This window comes from Panicum hallii, chromosome 9 (assembly GCF_002211085.1).
Source record: "Panicum hallii strain FIL2 chromosome 9, PHallii_v3.1, whole genome shotgun sequence".
Classification (NCBI taxonomy): Eukaryota; Viridiplantae; Streptophyta; class Magnoliopsida; order Poales; family Poaceae; genus Panicum; species Panicum hallii.
In genome coordinates this window covers 69,193,021-69,213,301 of record NC_038050.1, presented here as the reverse complement: position 1 = coordinate 69,213,301, position 20,281 = coordinate 69,193,021, and the positions used below count along the sequence as shown (strand labels likewise).

General features: G+C 45.0%; 3 protein-coding genes across 4 annotated transcripts; 1 reads left to right on the top strand and 2 right to left on the bottom strand.

Annotated features, from left to right (window-relative positions):
• Positions 1–76: 76 nt before the first annotated feature.
• LOC112875574 (FRIGIDA-like protein 3) lies at positions 77–3,355 on the bottom strand. The gene is made up of 3 exons (XM_025939457.1): positions 2,586–3,355; positions 1,119–1,291; positions 77–1,023 (listed from the first exon to the last, which is right to left on the bottom strand). The coding sequence occupies exons 1-3, from the start codon at positions 3,247–3,249 to the stop codon at positions 325–327; spliced, it is 1,536 nt and encodes a 511-aa protein (XP_025795242.1). The 5' UTR covers positions 3,250–3,355; the 3' UTR covers positions 77–324.
• Positions 3,356–4,316: 961 nt separating this feature from the next.
• On the top strand, positions 4,317–9,051 carry LOC112878292 (polyamine oxidase). Its single transcript, XM_025942740.1, has 10 exons — positions 4,317–4,439; positions 4,817–4,999; positions 5,111–5,363; positions 6,777–6,923; positions 7,186–7,441; positions 7,600–7,743; positions 7,881–8,030; positions 8,138–8,395; positions 8,525–8,606; positions 8,715–9,051. Exons 2-10 carry the CDS (start codon positions 4,879–4,881, stop codon positions 8,792–8,794), a joined length of 1,491 nt encoding a protein of 496 aa, XP_025798525.1. The 5' UTR covers positions 4,317–4,439; positions 4,817–4,878; the 3' UTR covers positions 8,795–9,051.
• Positions 9,052–9,206: 155 nt separating this feature from the next.
• Positions 9,207–19,087, bottom strand: LOC112878293. Of its 2 annotated transcripts, none has more exons than XR_003225672.1 (4): positions 18,090–19,087; positions 10,191–10,240; positions 9,884–9,965; positions 9,207–9,786 (listed from the first exon to the last, which is right to left on the bottom strand). XR_003225672.1 is itself a non-coding variant. In XM_025942741.1 (4 exons), the coding sequence occupies exons 1-4, from the start codon at positions 18,124–18,126 to the stop codon at positions 9,600–9,602; spliced, it is 378 nt and encodes a 125-aa protein (XP_025798526.1). In that variant the 5' UTR covers positions 18,127–19,087; the 3' UTR covers positions 9,207–9,599. The 2 variants fall into 2 exon arrangements, 1 of the variants encoding a protein (XP_025798526.1); XM_025942741.1 differs by having other exon boundaries at positions 9,207–9,808.
• Positions 19,088–20,281: the final 1,194 nt, after the last annotated feature.

Here is a 20,281-nt window from a genome sequence, read left to right as displayed (position 1 = left end):
TGTTTTAGGATGGATGTCTCCGTGAAAAGAAGCAACAATATTTTGGCAAAAAGTAGTACCTCAAAACGCATACTGGTGAAACAACTATTCCCGTGTAACACAAGAAGATCGTTTGAATCTAAAGATAGAATAACACGAAGGCAGTCTGTCCTTATGACCAGAGTCCATGTTTGACTTCCTAAAATATTTATTGGACTTTGTCAAAGAAATTTTCCTATAGATACAAACCTAGCTGTAAACCTAGCTGTACAAAGGGACCAGAGCTCATTCTGGAACCCAAATTTCCAAGGTTAGTCCACCGGTTACAGGTAAACCGAATCCTCTTCATTTAGGATCATAAGTTGACATATTGGACAAGGAATAGTTGTAAGATGAACCCTTCTTGCCTGATGATCGGGAGACAGCCGCAAGGGGATCTCCAGAATAGAGCCTTGACCTTGACGATGCACGCCCACTTGGAACATTCAAAGCACTTGGTCCAGGAGCTAGAGTGCTGGACCTATATGGCCTGGAGGATGTCACTTCATAATCTGGGCCACCATAATGAGTCGGAACAGCCGGCGCAACAGGGACCTGACTTTGGATGCCAATTGGACGATGATTCCCAGTAACTACTTGCGAAATCTGGGTGATGGCAGGTAGTACATTCGGGTTTAAAGCAGCTTGGTACTGATTTGGTGCCACAGCAGTATGGATGCTCTGCCTCGGGATAAATTGTTGACTAGGAGTTCCAGCTGAATGGACATTCTGGCCTGAAGAACCTAGCACCACATTGTCTACCTTTGATCTCTTAGCAGGCTGCATCAGCTGCTGTATCTTCCGCTGCTCCTCAATGTTCTTGCTAACTTGTTGAGCAGCTGCCACCGCTGCGGCAGCAGCTCTTTTTCTCTCTGCACTTTGCTTGTCCAACTGTGCCGTTCGCTTGTTGGCTTCTTCCAAAATAGGCAGTTCTTCTAGCTTATGTTCCTGAATGAACTTCTGCAATGTTCCGAGCAGCATGCGCTCTTTTGCATCAGCTGCATTCTGCCAAAGTCCAAGATAGTTTAGGAAATAAGAACTGTCTGTACAACCTTTGGTGTAAAATGTTCATAATAAACAGTACTGGAGCAGACATGTACCTGAGAGGCAGGATCATCTCCCCTGATGCGGATCATCTTCCCAGCTAATGCAGCAGCACTAATGTACGACCTCAGAACAGGCATCAAAGGATATTTGTGCACAACATTAAGAGCTTGAATGAATTTGACCGCCTCAAGCTGTTTACTCTTTTGTTTCATTTTCTCAATGAGAACTGGTACAAAGAAAATGTTTCATTTTAAGGTCAATTTTTTCATCAAGAACAATTATAAACATTGAAACTGGAACGGGAAACAACATTACTGCCATGAATTTTTATAACAACAAACACAGAGCTGTTCCTGGAAGGCTGACAAATAGACTATAGTGTATTATGAATAAATACATGACATGTGCCTATGATTGAATCTTATTGGCGGCATTTCTTTAAAAACACTCAAGAGCATGTTTGATGTTAAGCAGAGCTGTCAAAGACATTCACTGCCCCCCGATTAGCATCCAAAAATCTTCCTAAACTACAAATAAAAAAGATTCAATTTATAAAAAAAGAGAAAAATGATGGAAGGAAACAACACATTTATAGAGAAGCACACATTGTTAACACACAGCTGAAAGGATTCCAAAAAGAACAGTGCAACATACCAAACAGGTGAAGAAATACAATTGCCAACAAGATATATGAGAACATAACAAGAGCAACAAGAATTTGGCAGCGTATGATCAAGCATACTCGTAGAACATACTGATAAGATAACGACATAACTAGGAAGAAGGAACAGCATCATATATCTGGTTGATTATCTGAATGATGCTAATTTGAGTAAAGGAATAACAAGTTGGATTAATTAGCAAGTGTAATGAAGTCTGATTTGAATTGATTGAAGCATCAATGAGTTAGCTTAGGAATTATACAGAACTAAAGGGTGCTAAATATCCTGACCATTGCGTTGGTCAATTTTAAGTAATAGCACCAAATATCATGACCATGTCGGATTCAAGTGGAATTTGGCGTGTCCCCAAAAAATCTGCCGAATCGAGTACTTGCAAGTCGTAACCAAGTTGGACAAGTGACACCTGCATCCGTGTCGATTTAACTTACAACTAGGGGAAGCACAGTCTATATACCTAGGGGAAGCACAGTCTATATGCCTAACCTCACTTTCATTGTCTGAGCAGGGAACCAACCTGCCAACCAAACACTTTCATTGTCTTGAAGGTGAAAATTACAGGAGGATAGCTCTCCCAAACAGGCCCAGAGTAAGCATTCTAACACAACACACGATGGCATGGCATGGATCACTGCAAATAACATGTAAACCAACTACCGCTACAAGCATCATCCTGAATCCGCAGGCCAGATGAGTGACTACCCAACTTGGTTGGACAATTCAGCACACAAACAACAATAATGCTAGCATTCCATAGTCCACAGAAAAGAACGAATTATTTTCAAAAAAAGAACAGAACGAAACCAACAAATTACCGTACACAAAGTAAATGTACTTTACCAGGCATATGCTGGTCGAGGTCGAGCCCAAGGCCAACGAACGCATCGACGGCGCGCTCCCGGCTCGCGATCGACACGATCAGATCTAGCACCTCGCTGGCTCCGCCCACATCTTCAACCAGCCCAAACACCCCCACGAGAAGCAGGAATGCGAACATCTCCTGCTTAAACATCGCCTCCGGCCCGATCCGCTTGCCTCGTTTCCAGTCCGCCGCGACAGCTCTGGCCTCGTCGCGCGCCTCCGGCGACGGCTTCACTCCAATCGCGCGCAGCCGGTCGAGCAGGCCGATGAGCAGGCAGCAGGACACCTTGATGTCCCCATCGCTCTTGGCCACCTCCGGCGGGGCGCGGCAGAAACCCGCGGCCGCGGAGAGGGCCAGAAGCCCCGGATCGGGCGCCACCAGGAGCGCGGCGTCGAGGGCGCGCGCGGGCTCCTTGAGCTCGTCCCTGTGCTCGGTGAGGTGCGCGCGAAGCCCGGCACCGTCCATCGCGGAGCATATCAGTTCGAGCTCCGAGAAGCCGGCGAGGCGGGCGGCGAGGGTGGAGTCGAGGCCGGCGGCGTGGGACTCGACGGAGCGCCACGCGGCGGTGAAGGCGTAGAGGGCCGTGGAGTAGGTCTGGAGGGAAGCGATCGCGGCCGGGATGGATTGCGCGGCGTCGGCCATGGCTACGATGTCCGAGACCCTATCGAGGTTTGTGCTACGACGGATGCGGGTGGAGCCCCCAATTTCCTCCTCCGACGGCGGACGGGTGGAGGCGAAAGGTGGAACAAGAAAGAGACACGGTCGTTGGGTCCAAATTACCACCATTGGGCCCATATAAATGTGGCCCAAGAAGCACCAAGACCCTACCCATAACTGAAAAGGCAAGGTCCATTAATTTGTATTGCGATCCTTGATGTTAAACCAGAACTTTGCTTCCAGAGAGACGGGAACAATAACATGTAAAAATATAAGCCATGCAGTAAAAGGAATCAAATCTAAACTAAAGAAGATAGGGACACAATCATTATTGAATGTACATTATATAATAAAATATCTTAACATACACACGAGCACGAATAACTATACTATTGGCAACATATACGCTTGGAAGGCTGATGTGCTAGACCAAAGGCGCCGCAAAAACTCAACTTATTTTGTCCCTCTATAAATTTTTAAAAGAGAAGCATCCGTAGGTTCGAACTGCATCACGTATTTTATATTTTTTTAGAGAAAATGCTGCATGCACGACGCAAATGTCTTCACCTATGGACACTTGCTATTGTCCAATATGCAAAGACCAAAATCCAACCGCGCGCGACGTCCTTATTCTCTCCTACCTAACACCCTTTTTGTGCGGCTCTGTAGGTTCGAACTACATCACGTATTTTATATTTTTTTACAGAAATGCTACTTTTCCAGCGTGGACGACGCAAATGTCTTCACCTATATACACTTGCTATTGTCTAATGCGCAAAGACCAAAATCTAACCGTGCGCGACGTCCTTACTCTCCTACCTAACACCTTTTTTGCAGCTCCGTAGGTTCAAACTACATCACGTATTTTATATTTTTTTTAGAAAATGCTACTTTTCCAACGTGCACGACGCAAATATCTTCACCTATAGACACTTGCTATTATCTAATGTGCAAAGACCAAAATCCAACCGCGCGAAGTTCTTACTCTCTCCTACCTAACACCTTCTTTATGCGGCTTTTTCGGTATTCCTAACAGCCCGAGCCACGGAGACAACACTACTACCCACCATTCTTGCACCTCACCCCGTGCACTCATCGCGCTGCTCCTCTCTCACTCGCTCTCCCCCTCCTTCATTCCGTGTGCTCTGGATCCGGTGGCTAGCGGCGCCGGCAAGGTGGGTCCTCCTCTTCCTCCTCCCCTTATCATGATGGGGCATGGCCCATGTTAGAGTTCAGGATTTTGTGCTTGGGGTTGGGGATGGAAGGGTTTTATGATCTTCAACTTTAAAGGGATGTAGTAGTGGATTTTGTATGTTTCACTAGATGGTGGAAGAGAAGATGGTTCGGTAATGGAGATGCCAATTGTTCAAGTCTAAAGTGCTTTGCGGCGGCGGCGGCTCATCGCCGAAGCCAGGCAGGAGACGCTGGGGGCGAGCTAACTTCAGGGCGTGGTGGAGGGATGGCAGCGGTTGAGGGTGGTGGACAATAAAGTCCATTGTATATATACGTGGCTATTCTATCTTACTAATTAGTGGAATATTTCTATATGCAGTGTGTGAACAAGAGAGGGGCAGTGTGTTCTCATTTCTCACGCTTTTTCCAAAATCGCTAGAGATGATTCCCTGCACGGCAGCAATTGCTCTCGTGGTTGCACTGAACCTGGCACAGTATACCTCCCTCGCCGCCGCCGCCGGCGGCGGCCCCAGGGTCATCATCGTCGGCGCGGGCATGTCGGGTAAACATGCATTATCCATACCAAATCCTCCACTCTCTCTGCCTTGTGTACACAGGGCGCGCTCATGCACCACGTACCGTCATATCATGACTCTTCGGTTTGTTAATGCAGGGATCTCGGCGGGGAAGAGGCTGTGTGATGCCGGGATGACGGACCTGCTGATTCTGGAGGCGACGGACCACGTCGGCGGGCGGATGCACAAGCAGAACTTCGCCGGCATCAACGTCGAGGTCGGAGCCAACTGGGTGGAGGGCGTCAACGGCGGCAAGATGAACCCCATCTGGCCCATCGTCAACTCCACCCTCATGCTCAGGAACTTCCGCTCCGACTTCGATCACCTCGCGCAAAACGTCTACAAGGAGGAGTATGTCCTCAAGTGAACTGAAAAGGCTTAAGCTAAACTAATGAACCAGCTTTTTTTCTAAACAAAAAATCTAGTGACATGAGTTTTCTTTATGCAATTGCAACAAAGACGCGCACCACACTGCCATCATGATGGACAAACACACAAGCTTAGAAAAGTTAATACAGCTGGCTGTGGATGTATGTATTCACGAGTAGTATTCCCTTCGCTTTAAATTATTAGTTGTTTTGACATAGCAAAGTCTATAAATCTAAAAAGGTCAAAACGACTAATAATTTAAGACGGAGAAAGTAGCTTACATCCGAGGCCAAAAGTATGATGTTTATTGTGTCAGTAGGCTATGATTATATTTACTCACTCCACACTGTACAAGTATAATTGGTCAGTGGCGGAGTTAGGATTTAGAAGTTGGGTATTCCCATATCAAAAGAAAAGTTCCCAATACAAAAATGCTAAGGGTTCGCAATGCTACAAAACCATTCGAATCAAAGATGTTCCATGTAATAAAAAGAAATTACAATTATTTATAATTCCTCATGTGTCCATATCTAAATCTCCTTTTATAAAAGTATTTGCACCAAAACAATTAGTTTTATGCTTCAACAAGTAGCAAACTAAATAGAATGCACCGAGCTCCATAAAGAGTTTAAATCATTGATTTGTTATTCATTTTACAGCTCCAAAATTCACATTAAAAGAATATATACCGCTTAAAACTAAATATTAATAGTTATTGTGCAAGAAAATCAAAATTTGGGATGTGAGGTTCCATCACCAATGGTGCTAGTGCTAGAGCTAGCCAGATGGCTAATGCTCGATTCAACTAGTGCTGCTGCTAGCCCGCTACCTCGTTTTGATGCTCCTGATAAGAGTGTGACATGGGTACTTGATGACGTTGGGTGTTGCCGGCCTGGGAGAGTGGTGGGAATGCTACCGATTGGGAGAGATGTTGGCCTCCTGGGCTATCAGCTCTAGCCAGCGGGCTGGCCTGAGAGTGGGTACAGGATAATACTCTGCATCGGTATTGGGCTGAGTTATAAGTTAAAAACTAGAGATTTTGACCCAATATATGTGTATACTTGATAAATACTATTTTTTGGTAAAATAGTTGGTATTTCTAGGAATACTGAGGCATCAATACTGCCTCCGCCCCTGTAATTAGTATTTAGAGATGTTAGCATCTGTGTATTACTCCATCAAGTTCCAGATTTGTGTCATTTATTAAATAAAGACATCGACAACAATTTCTTTTAAAAAATATTATATTTCAAAAAATATAATTAATATTTTTGAAAATATTTTACCAAAGGGAAAATATTTTTGTTATCAACAGGAATTCTAAAACATCAAGCATATTGAACCAAAGGGAGCATAACATTTTCTTAACATCTTTTTGCTGTAAATAAACTGCAGTGGTGGCCTCTACGATGAACATTACGTTCAGAAGAGAATTGATCAGGCGGATAATGTGGAAGAGAGTGGGAAGAAACTTACCGGCACATTGCACACTAGTGGCCGAGACGACATGTCCGTCCTTGCCATGCAGCGACTCTACGATCAGTACGTATATCTACATAAACAGATTCATCATATCCTTAATTGTCTGCTCTGTTCTAAACAAATTAAAAAAGGATCATCTTATACATAATACTGTAAAAAAGTCATTGCATGCATGCATTTCAGCGTTGTTGTAAACAATAATCTAAAAAAAAGAAACTTCTTTCATGCTTAAAAATCAAGCAAGATCAGTACTCCGTATGCAACAAAATTACATGCAAAGTTCAAACATTGTGATCAAACACGTGCAAATGGTGTATACCAGCCAGCCGAACGGCCCCGCGACGCCGGTGGACATGGTGGTGGACTACTACAAGTACGACTACGAGTTTGCCGAGCCGCCGCGCGTGACCAGCCTGCAGAACACCGTCCCTCTCCCGACGTTCAGCGACTTCGGGGACGACGTCTACTTCGTCGCCGACCAGCGGGGCTACGAGTCCGTCGTCTTCTACCTCGCCGGCCAGTACCTCAAGACCGACAAGTTCGGCAAAATCGTCGATCCCCGGTTAAAGCTTAACAAGGTGCCTGCTACTAGCCTACTTGCCCTGCATACTTAATTTGCATTTTTTTTCCTATCTAGTAATAAGCACAAGTTAAATGACATTATTAGTTACTCGAGATCTCAATCATGTGTAAGCATATCGTCGTGAGCTTGGATCTGTATACTATACATGTGCAGGTGGTTCGTGAGATCTCCTACTCCCCGAGTGGAGTCACCGTGAAGACGGAGGACAACGCCGTTTACCTAGCAGACTATGTCATGGTTTCTGCAAGCTTGGGAGTCCTGCAAAGTGATCTCATTCAGTTCAAGCCCCAGCTGCCTGTCAGTCCCCTTCGCCTTCATACATAGATTGATCAACGAACTACTAGGATCGGAACTAGACATTCTCTTATTAGCCTGTCCAACTTAATTTTCGTCATCACAAACGTCTCATATTTTCCATGCACTGATCGAATCAGTCATGGAAGGTCGTGGCGATCTACCAATTCGACATGGCCGTGTACACCAAGATATTCGTCAAGTTCCCCAAAAAGTTCTGGCCTGAAGGGGAAGGGAGGGAGTTCTTCCTCTACGCGAGCAGCAGGAGAGGTTACTACGGAGTCTGGCAGGTAGTAGCCCGTCGTTTAATTAGCAGCGATAAGTGAAATTATGATGAACGCCATGCAACTGAACATCTTGCGGCGTCCTTATGTTTTCAACAACAACTCATCACCAGGAGTTTGAGAAGCAGTACCCTGATGCCAACGTCCTCCTTGTCACCGTGACCGACGAGGAGTCCAGGCGCATTGAGCAGCAGTCGGACAACCAGACCAAGGCAGAGATCATGGGGGTGCTGAGGAGGATGTTCCCTGGCAAGGACGTCCCGGACGCGACCGACATCCTTGTCCCGAGATGGTGGTCCGACAGGTTCTACAGGGGCACCTTCTCCAACTGGCCAATTGGCGTGAACCGCTACGAATATGACCAGCTCAGGGTACGTACTACAGATCCTTTTGTGATTTTATAATCTTATAGCTACTGTGATTTTGCTTGGTGTGAATCATGTAATAACCACATGCATGAACCTGGGTTATTGTTTTTTTTTTCTTTCCCTGCACTATAGGCGCCGATTGGGAGGGTTTACTTCACTGGCGAGCACACAAGCGAGCACTTCAATGGCTATGTCCATGGCGCTTATCTTGCAGGTACATGTGCGCACAAGGTCTCCATTTGCCTATTCGTTGGCTTGCCAGGCCTTCCTGCGATAAGCTTTGCTTGCACTTACACTGTCAATTTTCGTCGTGTGTTGTCAGGCATTGACTCTGCAGAAATTCTGATCAACTGCGCCCAGAAGAAGATGTGCAAGTACCATGTCCAGAGCAAGTACGCCTAGGTTCGAATGAACGGCCGATCGATCATACTGCGACGGCGAAATTGAAATAAGGCGGCTTCTTCGTGATTAAGCGCGCGCCAGTAGTGGTCTACTACCATCATCTAAGGTTTATGGTTAATAATTATGGATGCTTAAGCAATAAGTACGCTTGTGTTGCTTCATTCTGCTGTGGATTGTAGTGTTGTCTCTTTGAAATAAAACTTTTTTTTTCTGAGGAGGGGTGTTGAATAAAATTGTGTACCGCGTCTGCAATTTCACTAGGGAAAAGTTTGTTGTCACATGCTGCCCGGACGGTTGGTGTTGATGTCAGCTGACTCGCTGATCATAGAAACGCTGCATGATACCGTTCTCATTACAATCACAACAGTATATAAGGACTTCAACTTCCTGTATATGTAAGGGAAAGGAGAAATTTGATCAGTAAGAGCAAAGAAGAAAAGGGCAGCAGATTGCATACTCGGATTCAGAAGAGCACAACTGCAAAACGCATGGCAGTTTTTCTTTTTCCAACCATTCAAGAATCGTGGAAGTCAGTAACAATCTACAAACGAGCAGTATTTGCCTGAGCAAAATGCAGAAGGAAATTTTCAGTAGCTTGGATATAAGTTGTATCTTATGAGGAAGTTCTGCAATACTACGGAAATGAGGGCAGATTGCAGTCCCTGAAACGTTCCAGCAAACTCCCAACAATCTTCTGACGACACTAGGGATTGACACTAGGCAATATTAGCACTAGTGCTAAGTATCCTTTGAAGACTGAACTCACCGGTGGTAAACCAGTTGCAGAACCTTGAAATGATATATATCATACACACAATGCTGGACTAATAATATGACGGCTGGGCCGGTTCAGGCATTCAGAGTACAACATCCAATTGCTAGCAGGAATTATTTGGCTGCCATGGACCTCAACATGTTGCTTGCAGGAGCACGACCACACGGTTTCTGATGGCAATATTAGCACCACTGCTATTTTCTTGATTTCTTCAAGACTTAAAAGAAGTTCTTCATCAGCTGGAGAGTGATGAAATGATAAATTTGGAATGGATGTCAATGTAATACCAAGGGAATCTAATATGATGATCTTACACTCGCATGACATGGCTGATTTTTGGGCCCGGACAACCCCCAAAGTTGTAAGAAGGAAGTTGAGAAAGAAATGAAATCCGACCTGATATGGAACATGATGTTCACTGGTTGTTATACAACGCAAAAGGGATGACGCAAGAGCTGAGAAGTGTGACAACTATAATAGGTTTTGGGTCTCCTAGGCGACAGAGGTTATATATCTTAGCAATTGAACCAGTAGCTTGACTTCTTGAGTGAGAGCTCAAGATGTTAGTTCAAGCTTCAGATATTGAACGACACAAAAAAAAATTGCATGGCTTTACACTACCTGCTGCAGGAACCCAGAAAAGGATGTCAATGTGGAATGTAGTCGTGTCCCTGAAGAAGACGAAAAAACGATTACACCGAATCGACATCATCAGCGATGATGCATATTGCTACCCAATAATTGATGACCCTTGTATCAACAAGGAAATGCCAAAAGGGAAAACTTGATCTTGTTTGCTTCTACTGAAAACAACAGCGTCTTCTGCATCCATCTTTTACCTACTTTTCTTCTCAGTTCTATATTTCCTAAGGACCACAGGTGCATCTGAATAGTAGCGTTTGATGTTACTACATGGAATCACCATCGACCATTCACTTAAACCTGTAGTGATATTGAGTGGTTCATTCAGTCAAAAGCAGAGGTTCAGTTGCTCAGCTTGTACGTCTATGTGAACTGGAGCAGGTATTGCTCTACTCTGTGCAATTCATGTTGGTGATATGCCCAAGAGCCCATCATCACAATACGGTTTAAAGGCTCTAGGATATTGATCCAAGAGGGATTAGGGTTACTAATGGGCCTATAAGATAGAAGCCCATTAGTACGCCCTATATATACGAGGGAGGGGCTAAAGGGGGCGTGACAACCTGTGAGCCGCGCCGCCTCCCTAGCCGTCGCCCCTCCCTCTCTCGGCCGCCGCCCTTGCCGTGTGTGCGGTGCTAGCACACCGACGCATGGCGTTTCATCCGCGTACGTGTGGACTCCGTGGAGGCGCTGCTGCGACTGCTGCGCTGATCGGCTGCTGGGATCAAGGACGAGGAGCTCGGTTCGTGGGACGTGATCGACTACTTCATCTACATCGACGCGCGACTTCTTCCGCTGCGCTGCGCGTCTAGTGGTAACGATCTATGATCTTCTACTCGCAAGTATCTTGAATATATGCGGTAGTAATGCTAGCGTAGCCTACCCGTTTCCCTACAGTGGTATCAGAGCCATCTTGCATAGTTTTTTGTCTGGATCATTAGCATATAGGTGATATGTTGTTGTAGTAGATTGGATCTATTACTTTTGCACGGTTTGATTAGATCAATTGGTCATAAGGGGTTAAAACTGGAGCGAGTTGATTGCACGGTATGTGATAAAAGATTAGTTTGTGTTCTTTCTCTGTTATGCATACAGCATGTCCCTACCGGCTGGAATCACCATCAGGGACTAACTGTGTGCATAGTCAGCAGATTGAACCAACGGATCGAGGTCATGTGTAGATGCAGTCTTCTCAAGTGCAAAGTTTGCACGGTCAATGTGGTTGACCTAGTGAAAATTGAGGCATTATGAATGGCTCGGATTTGAGGTGATGCTATCACTCTGATGAGATTTTATTAGGATTCCATAGATCTGACCGCCGTTGCTTTCTCGCTATAGCGGCTTCCTAAGCGCTATTTTGGTACCGCCGTTGCTTTCTCGCTATAGCGGCTTCCTAAGCGCTATTTTGGTAGAACACGTCGTACGCCTAACTTATTTTTGCGGGGTGTGATGTGAATGGTATGGCCTCAATGTCATGTGATGATTTGTGCGGCCTGTGTGTCGCAAGTTAACACAACCGGGTTGAGGTTGCACCATTATTGTATAACGACCTGCGTGTCGACTTGTGATGTTTGAATCCTCATGTAATTATTTCACTAGCTATTAGATGTAGTAGCTTAGTATCTTTTCATGGAGGCTTCAATCATGATGGCGATGATGATCACTACAAGACAGGACGGATGGCAACGGAGGTCACCTTGGAGCCATGGCGATGGAGCCCATTGTGATGCAAGAGGCCATACTATTTTTCTGTCATACTATTCTTTCATGCTTTTACATATGGTGGATGTTTTAATCATGATAGAATAACTTCCCTCAGAAAAGGTTGAGTTTTTTATACCTTTTACCAATAGCTGCACCTATAAATTTTGATCGTTGTGTGGTAGGTTTACCAAAGTAGAGTACCCTCAGCTATCACTTTTGTATAGGGTGGATGTCGGACATTCACAAGCATAGTATTGGTTTACTTAATAAAGCTATCAAAACAGTTTTGGGCTTTAAGGCATAGGGTTGGGGCCGGGGCATTGGATGCCACCCAACAAACAAGAGTCGCATAGAGATGTGATTAGTAATTTGTTGCTTACCTGTATCACTATTTTTCTAGCCGTGATGCTAAAGCTCACTAGGATTTTAGTGATTATGGATCTTGAACCACTATATGTCATTAGAGGGAAGATAACTTTGATATAGTAGGTTGTCTTTTATTAAATCAGTTAATGAAAGTCTTTACATAAACTTAGTGCTGAAATCTTGCTTTACTTTAATGTTGTAGATCATGTCTGCCAGTAACAATTCCGCTTTCAATTTGCGTTCTGTTCTTGAGAAAGAAAAGTTGAATGGAACAAACTTTATTGATTGGTACCGCAACCTGAGAATTGTTCTCAGGCAAGAGAAAAGGGAGTATGTTCTTGAGCAGTCATATCCTGATGATCTCCCTGACAATGCAACTGCTGCTGATCGTAGAGCTTATGAGAAGCACTGCAATGACTCACTTGATGTCAGCTGTCTGATGCTCGCCACCATGTCCCCTGATCTGCAGAAGCAGTATGAGCATGCGGATGCTCACACCATGATCGAGGGGCTGCGTGGGATGTTTCAGAACCAAGCCAGGACTGAGAGGTTCAATATCTCAAAGTCCTTGTTTGCATGCAAGCTGCCAGAAGGTAGCCCGATCAGCCTCATGTGATCAAAATGATTGGTTACATTGAGACTTTGGACAAATTTGGTTCTGAACTTCACCAAGACTTGGCTACTGATGTTATCCTCCAGTCGCTCCCGGCGAGCTATGAGCCTTTTATCATGAACTTTCAGATGAATGGCTTGGATAAAACATTGAGTGAGTTGCATGGGATGCTAAAGACAGCAGAGGAGAATATTAAGAAGAATCCCAATCATGTGATGATGATTCAGAAGGGGAACAAAAAGAGGAAGCGTTGGACGCCTCCTAATCCCAAAGGTAAAGGCAAGGAAAAGAGTTCCAATGGTGAGTTCTCGGGCTCTAAGCTAAAGCCAGCACCTAAGGCCAAATCTGGCCCTACTTCTGAGGATGAATGCTTCCACTGTCATGAAAAGGGATATTGATCTAGGAACTGCAAGAAGTACTTGGAAGAAAAGAAGAAGAAGAAGAGAAGTGAGACTTGCACTTCAAGTATAAATATTACAGAAATTAATATTGCATTATCTTCCAGTGAATCATGGGTATTTGATACTGGATCGATGATTCACACTTGCAAATCGTTGCAGGGTCTAAGTGAGACTAGAAGATTTGCAAGAGGCGAGTTGGACGTTCGTGTCGGCAATGGCGCAAAGGTTGCGGTGTTGGCGGTCGGCACCTACCACTTGTCTCTACCCTCCGGATTAGTTTTGGAATTAAATAATTGTTATTGCATTCCTGCTTTGAACAAGAATATTATTTCTTCTTCATGTTTGGAAGAAGTTGATGATTTTAAGATTATAATAGAGAACAAACGTTGTTCTATTTTTTGCAATGGTATTTTTTATGCTCATTGTCCATTGGTGAATGGATTATATGTTCTTGATCTTGAGGATAAATCTGTCTGTAACATTAATACTAAGAGGCTTAGACCAAATGATTTGAATCCCACTTTTATTTGGCATTGTCGCTTAGGTCATATAAATGAGAAGCGCATTGAACAACTCCATAAAGATGGATTGTTAAGCTCATTTGATTTTGAATCATTTGACACATGTGAGTCTTGTTTGCTTGGAAAGATGACCAAAGCGCCTTTCACTGGTCATAGTGAGAGGGCGAGCGACTTGTTAGGACTTGTACATACCGATGTATGTGGACCAATGAGCTCAATAGTCAGAGGTGGTTTTCAGTACTTTATTACTTTCACTGATGATTTTAGTAGATATGGCTATATCTACTTAACGAGGCACAAGTCTGAATCGTTCGAAAAGTTCAAAGAATTTCAGAATGAAGTACAAAATCAATTAGGCAAGACAATTAAATTTCTGCGATCTGATCGTGGAGGAGAATATTTGAGCCTTGAATGTGGTGATCATTTGAAGCAATGTGGAATTATTCCGCAGCTAACTCCGCCCGGAACGCCTTAATGGAATGGGGTATCCGAACGGAGGAACCGAACCTTGTTGGACATGGTTAGGTCCATGATGAGCCAAGCTGATCTTCCATTATCATTTTAGGGTTATGCTCTTGAAACTGCTGCGTTCACACTGAATAGAGTTCCAAGTAAGTCTATTGAGAAGACACCATATGAGATATGGACTGGGAAGCGTCCCGGATTATCTTTTCTCAAAGTTTGGGGATGTGAGGCTTATGTCAAACGTTTGATCTCAGATAAGCTCACTCCAAAGTCAAACAAATGCTTCTTTGTGGGGTATCCTAGGGAAATCAAAGGATATTATTTTTATAATAAGGCGGAAGGCAAAGTGTTTGTCGCTCGCAATGGTGTTTTCTTAGAAAAGGAATTTCTCTCAAAAGGATTTAGTGGGAGCAAGGTGCAACTTGAAGAAATTCAGGAAACACCCGAAATTGTTTCAGCACCCACTGAAGATCCACGGGATGTGCAAGATGTTGCACAACCCGTAGTTGAGGCACCAGTCCCACGAAGGTCTATAAGGGCACGTCGCGCTACTGACAAGCTCAACATCCTTATTACAGAGGAGCGCCACGTATTATTGATGGAAAATGATGAGCCCTTGACCTACAAAGAAGCAATGATAGGATCCGACTCCGACAAATGGCTTGGAGCCATGGAATCCGAGTTAAAATCCATGCATGATAATCAAGTTTGGAACTTGGTCGATCAAATTGACAGTGTAAGACCTGTCGACTGTAAGTGGATTTTTAAGAAAAAATTAGACATGGGTGGAAATGTTCACATCTATAAGGCACGATTGGTGGCGAAAGGTTTCCGACAAATTCAAGGTGTTGACTATGAGGAAACCTTTTCGCCCGTCACAATGCTAAAGTCTGTTCGGATTCTCCTAGCAATTGGCGCATATTATGACTATGAGATATGGCAAATGGATGTCAAAACCGCTTTCCTTAATGGACATCTAAGTGAGGATGTGTATATGACATAGCCTGAAGGTTTTGTCGATCCTAAAAATGCTGGGAAAATATGTAAGCTTCAGAGGTCCATCTATGGATTGAAGCAAGCATCTCGGAGTTGGATATTCGTTTTGATGAAGTAGTCAAAGGGTTTGGCTTCATCAAGAATGAAGATGAGCCTTGTGTTTACAAAAAGGCTAGTGGGAGCGCACTTGTGTTTCTGGTCCTATATGTTGATGACATGTTACTGATCGGAAATGATATTCCAATGCTTGAAGCCGTTAAAACCTCATTGAAAAAGAGTTTTTCGATGAAGGATTTAGGAGAGGCGGCTTACATTCTGGGTATTAGGATCTATAGAGATAGATCAAAAAGGCTAATTGGATTAAGCCAAGACACGTACATTGACAAGATATTGAATCGGTTCAATATGCAGGATTCCAAGAAAGGTTTCTTGCCAATGTCACATGGCATTACTCTAAGCAAGAGTCAATGTGCTACGACACCTGATGAGCAAAAGAGGATGAGTACGATTCCTTATGCTTCAGTCATAGGGTCGATCATGTATGCTATGCTTTGCACGCGCCCAGATGTTTCCTTTGCTCTAAGTGTTACGAGCAGGTCTCAGTCAGATTTCGGTGAAGCTCACTGGACAATTGTAAAGAGTATCCTTAAGTACTTGAGAAGAACTAAGGATATGTTCCTAATATTTGGAGGCGAAGATGAGCTCCTTGTAAAGGGTTACACCGATGCTAGTTTTCAAACAGACAAAGATGACTCCAAATCGCAATCCGGTTTTGTTTTCTGCCTCAATGGGGGGGCAGTGAGCTGGAAGAGTTCCAAGCAAGATACGGTGGCTGATTCGACGACAGAGGCCGAGTATATTGCAGCTTACGAAGCTGCAAAAGAAGCTGTTTGGATCAGAAAGTTTGTTTCTGACTTGGGTGTTGTTCCTAATGCGTCCAGTCCAGTGGACCTCTATTGTGATAATAGTGGTGCCATTGCACTAGCAAAGGAGCCTAGAACAACCAAGAAATCTAGACATATACTGCAGAAGTATCACCTCATCCCTAACTTTGTTGAGAGAGGTGATGTGAAGGTTTGCAAGGTGCACACGGATTCAAACGTTGCTGATCCATTGATGAAGCCTCTCCCACAACCAAAGCATGAGGCACACATGAGATCTATGGGTATTAGATACTTATATCAGTAATTCTAGTGTGCATGGGAGATTTTGTATCATGAGTATGTTTATGTAATGATGAATAATTATTATTTGTTCCATGGATGATTATTTTACATTGATTATCAAGTACGTGACTTGTTCGTGAAACTCTTTGTTGACAATGATATGATTCTAAATTATCCCTAGTTTATGTCGTTATGTGGGACAACAACGACGTTGAGACTAGCACATGCATTAATTGATGATCATGTTTCACGGATCATGGATATGGAGATATCGGATTAATGATGTGGACACATGTTGGTGAACATGGTGTTGGATTGATCCACTCCAAGACAATGTTGGGATTGTTATTTTGTATGTGCCATCAGTTGTTCTTGAGTGTTATACCTACTGGATCCTTAGACCTGAGATCGCCATTATTTCTCACTGTGTGTAGTGGTGCATCTTGGGACTGCTAAACGCTACTCCGTAACTGGGTAGTTACAAAAGTAGCTTACAGGTGTGTCATGAAACATGGAATGGGATGTGAGCGGATCAAGATGGAATTTGCCCCTCCTAGATAACGGGAGAGATATCTCTGGACCCCTCGAGATAGTTGGATTTGAAAGTGCACGGCCATGCCAAAGTGATTAAAGAGTTAATCATTATGACTAAAGGTTAGTTATTAATAGAATCCACTATTAGATCGAGAGAATGGTCGAGCTATCACAAAGGTGGCACGCATCTCGCCTTGAGCTTGACTGGTATCGTGTGGCAAAGGGATCGGTGTATGAGTATATCTAAGGTTCGGCCGATATGATCTTTATGTGTATTTGTGAGTCACTATACCCTGCTAGGTGCCGCTATTGACTTGTGATTCGGAAATGATTTCCGATCACGACCACCTACACATGAACCTAACGGGTCACACACTTAAGGGGTTTGGAATGTTTGAAAGCTTGCCTGTACGATTGTCTCCGGTGCAAGTGAGAGATTGTTGGTGATATGCCCAAGAGTCCATCATCACAATACGGTTTAAAGGCCCAAGAGGATATTGATCCAAGAGGGATTAGGGTTACTAATGGGCCTATGAGATAGAAGCCCATTAGTACGCCCTATATATACGAGGGAGGGGCTAAAGGGGGCGTGACAACCTGTGAGCCGCACCACCTCCCTAGCCGTCGCCCCTCCCTCTCTCGGCCGCCGCCCTTGCCGTGTGTGCGGTGCTAGCACACCGACGCACGGCGTTTCATCCCCGTACGTGTGGACTCCGTGGAGGCGCTGCTGCGACTGCTGCTGATCGGCTGCTGGGATCAAGGACGAGGAGCTCGGTTCGTGGGACGTGATCGACTACTTCCTCTACATCGACGCACGACTTTTTCCGCTGCGCTGCGCGTCTAGTGGTAACGATCTATGATCTTCTACTCGCAAGTATCTTGGATATATGCGGTAGTAATGCTAGCGTAGCCTACCCGTTTCTCTACAATTCATCAGGATGAAATTAACATTGACACATCACATTGTGATGATTGATCATTTACGTTGAAATCAATGAACCGATGTCTTTTTACCTGTGCATCTTTTAATCTGCACTCTGCAGCAATGGCGGTAAAAGAAAGAAACAAGTGCAGCATCGATTTCCAATCTTCACGGAAGAAATTGTGGTTACCTTGGGTATCTCTGTCTCGTCCCCCGTAGCTTCTCATGGCACTTCCGGCAATTCAGCTTTCGGCCCGCCCCTCGTCAGCCGGGGGGCACAGCCGTGCCTGCTGCCTGCGGACCAACAGCTAGCATCGAGTCGCCACTGCTGCCTGCGGCTGCTCGGACTGGCTCGCCTCCGTGCTTGCTCGCTCCAGGAGGAAGAGCAGGGTATTGTTCATCGTGATTCCCACCGGAATGGCGGCAGCCGCGGCCGGCGGCGGACGGACAGGGCGGCGAGAGCAGGATCCAACCAAAACCAGGGGTCAATTTGTAAATATTCGGAATAATCGCGATCCAAATCAGAGGGAATATTTAAAGTATAGGGGTTGATATGCAAATATTTGGATCACGATTATTAATCACAACCAATCTAGAGGTGTATATGTAAATTCTTGAGGGGTTATCTGTAAATATTTTCCTACCGATGGCATGGCAACCGCGACGAGCTCCTCCTGCCACCGGCGCGCCCCGCCGCCGTGCCTTCCGCGCTCGCCCACCATTGAATCCACGCGCCTAGCCTTGCCTTCTTCTGGATTCTGTCACGCGCCGCTGCTCCCTGGTTGCGCACAGCGTCATGCTTCCTCCCCGAAGTACTCTACTCGCTCAGCTCCAGCCACCGTCCCGGCGTCCCCTGGCCAGCCTCGTGCATGCCACTTGCAAGGTGCTCGTCCTTCCCCCTGCTCTATCCATAAATGCCACCATCTCTCTCGCCGGTTTGTACGTGCGCTTGACTGGTGTGCCGGTAGGAGGCGGCGCTCGACGCTTTGCCCACATGGAGCACCTAAGTGTTCCCTGCCTATCTCGCTGCCCTCCTGGCTTTCTCAAGTGCGGTATTCTCTGTTCTTTGCTCATGCATCAGTGCAAAGACATGATCAATACTATTGGTCTACCTCAGCACACTCAGCAGCCATGGCTCATGGCTCCCCACGGCCGCCGGTGGGAAGGACGAGGCGGAGACTTTGGTGATTGTTTACTTCCTCGTAAGATTGTGATGAGTTTGTAACAATATAATTAACATCGCGCGTTGCACTAGAACACGTGCGCATTATTCAGGTCTTTTTCAAGCAAGATAACAGCATCTGCGTGCATGATTGCCCTGCCCGGCCCCAACCAGGAATTCAATTCGTGACAAGGAAACCGCGCGAACCGATTAATTTGCATGGACCCCGGCCTACGATTTTCTGGATCCACGTTGCCCCGATCCAATCGATGAAGGCACCGACCGCCCAAGCGCAACAAATATAGGCGACAGCGCCGTGAACGCCAGCTAGCGGCAAGCATACGCGGGCGCACCTGGCAGCCAGCCAGTCGCCCGATGAAATGGAAAAAACGACGACGACGTCGGTGCGCGCCCGCCTCCGGTTGACGACACGTGCAGTAGGTTCGTCCAGATTTTTCTTTTTGTAACGTGGCGGGACGCGCATGGAGACGCCTCCTTCCACGTCGCCGCGTCTCCCAGAACCAGGCCGTGCCTATATATGTATCTTTGCCTAGCGATTTCTGCCGGAGTTGTTTTCTCTGTCTTGGACAGGCATGCATGGACGATCGAGGACAGCAGAATGTGACAACCTTCAAAAACATGCAACGTGTGCCACTCAAAAGAGAGTGGGAGAAAAGGTCCACGTTGTAAAAAAAGAAAAGGAGATCCACAAGAGTTTGCATGAAAGATTTCTCCAACCCACAAGTTACTCAGCTCGTTCTTTGATACACAGGACAACTTCAGGTCTTCAGGACTACTTTGTAAGGATCGCCCGACCACAGCTTATACCATGGTGTATTTTAGGTTTGGTTTCTTGTTGATTGCACCAAGGCGGTGGCAAAGACATCAATGATGAAATCGGAAAATTTAAATGCAGAGGGCTCTCAATTATTCCTAGTCTTCAAGGAAGAGCCTTCGAAACTTTGCTCTCAATTATTCCTAGTCTTGAAGGAAGAGCCTTCGAAACTTTCTTGAAATGGAGAGTCTGTCCTACCACATTTCTAAATGTAAAAGTTGGTTTATTTTTAAGCACGTATTTAAAAAGCTAATTTTGTACTCCGTGAAAGTTAAGAAAACGTAAATGAATATTAGAAAAAGTAACTTTGCAATCCGTGCTTGTAACTTTGTACTCTGTCAAAATTAATAAAAAGTAATATTATTGTCTATGAAAATAACTTTGT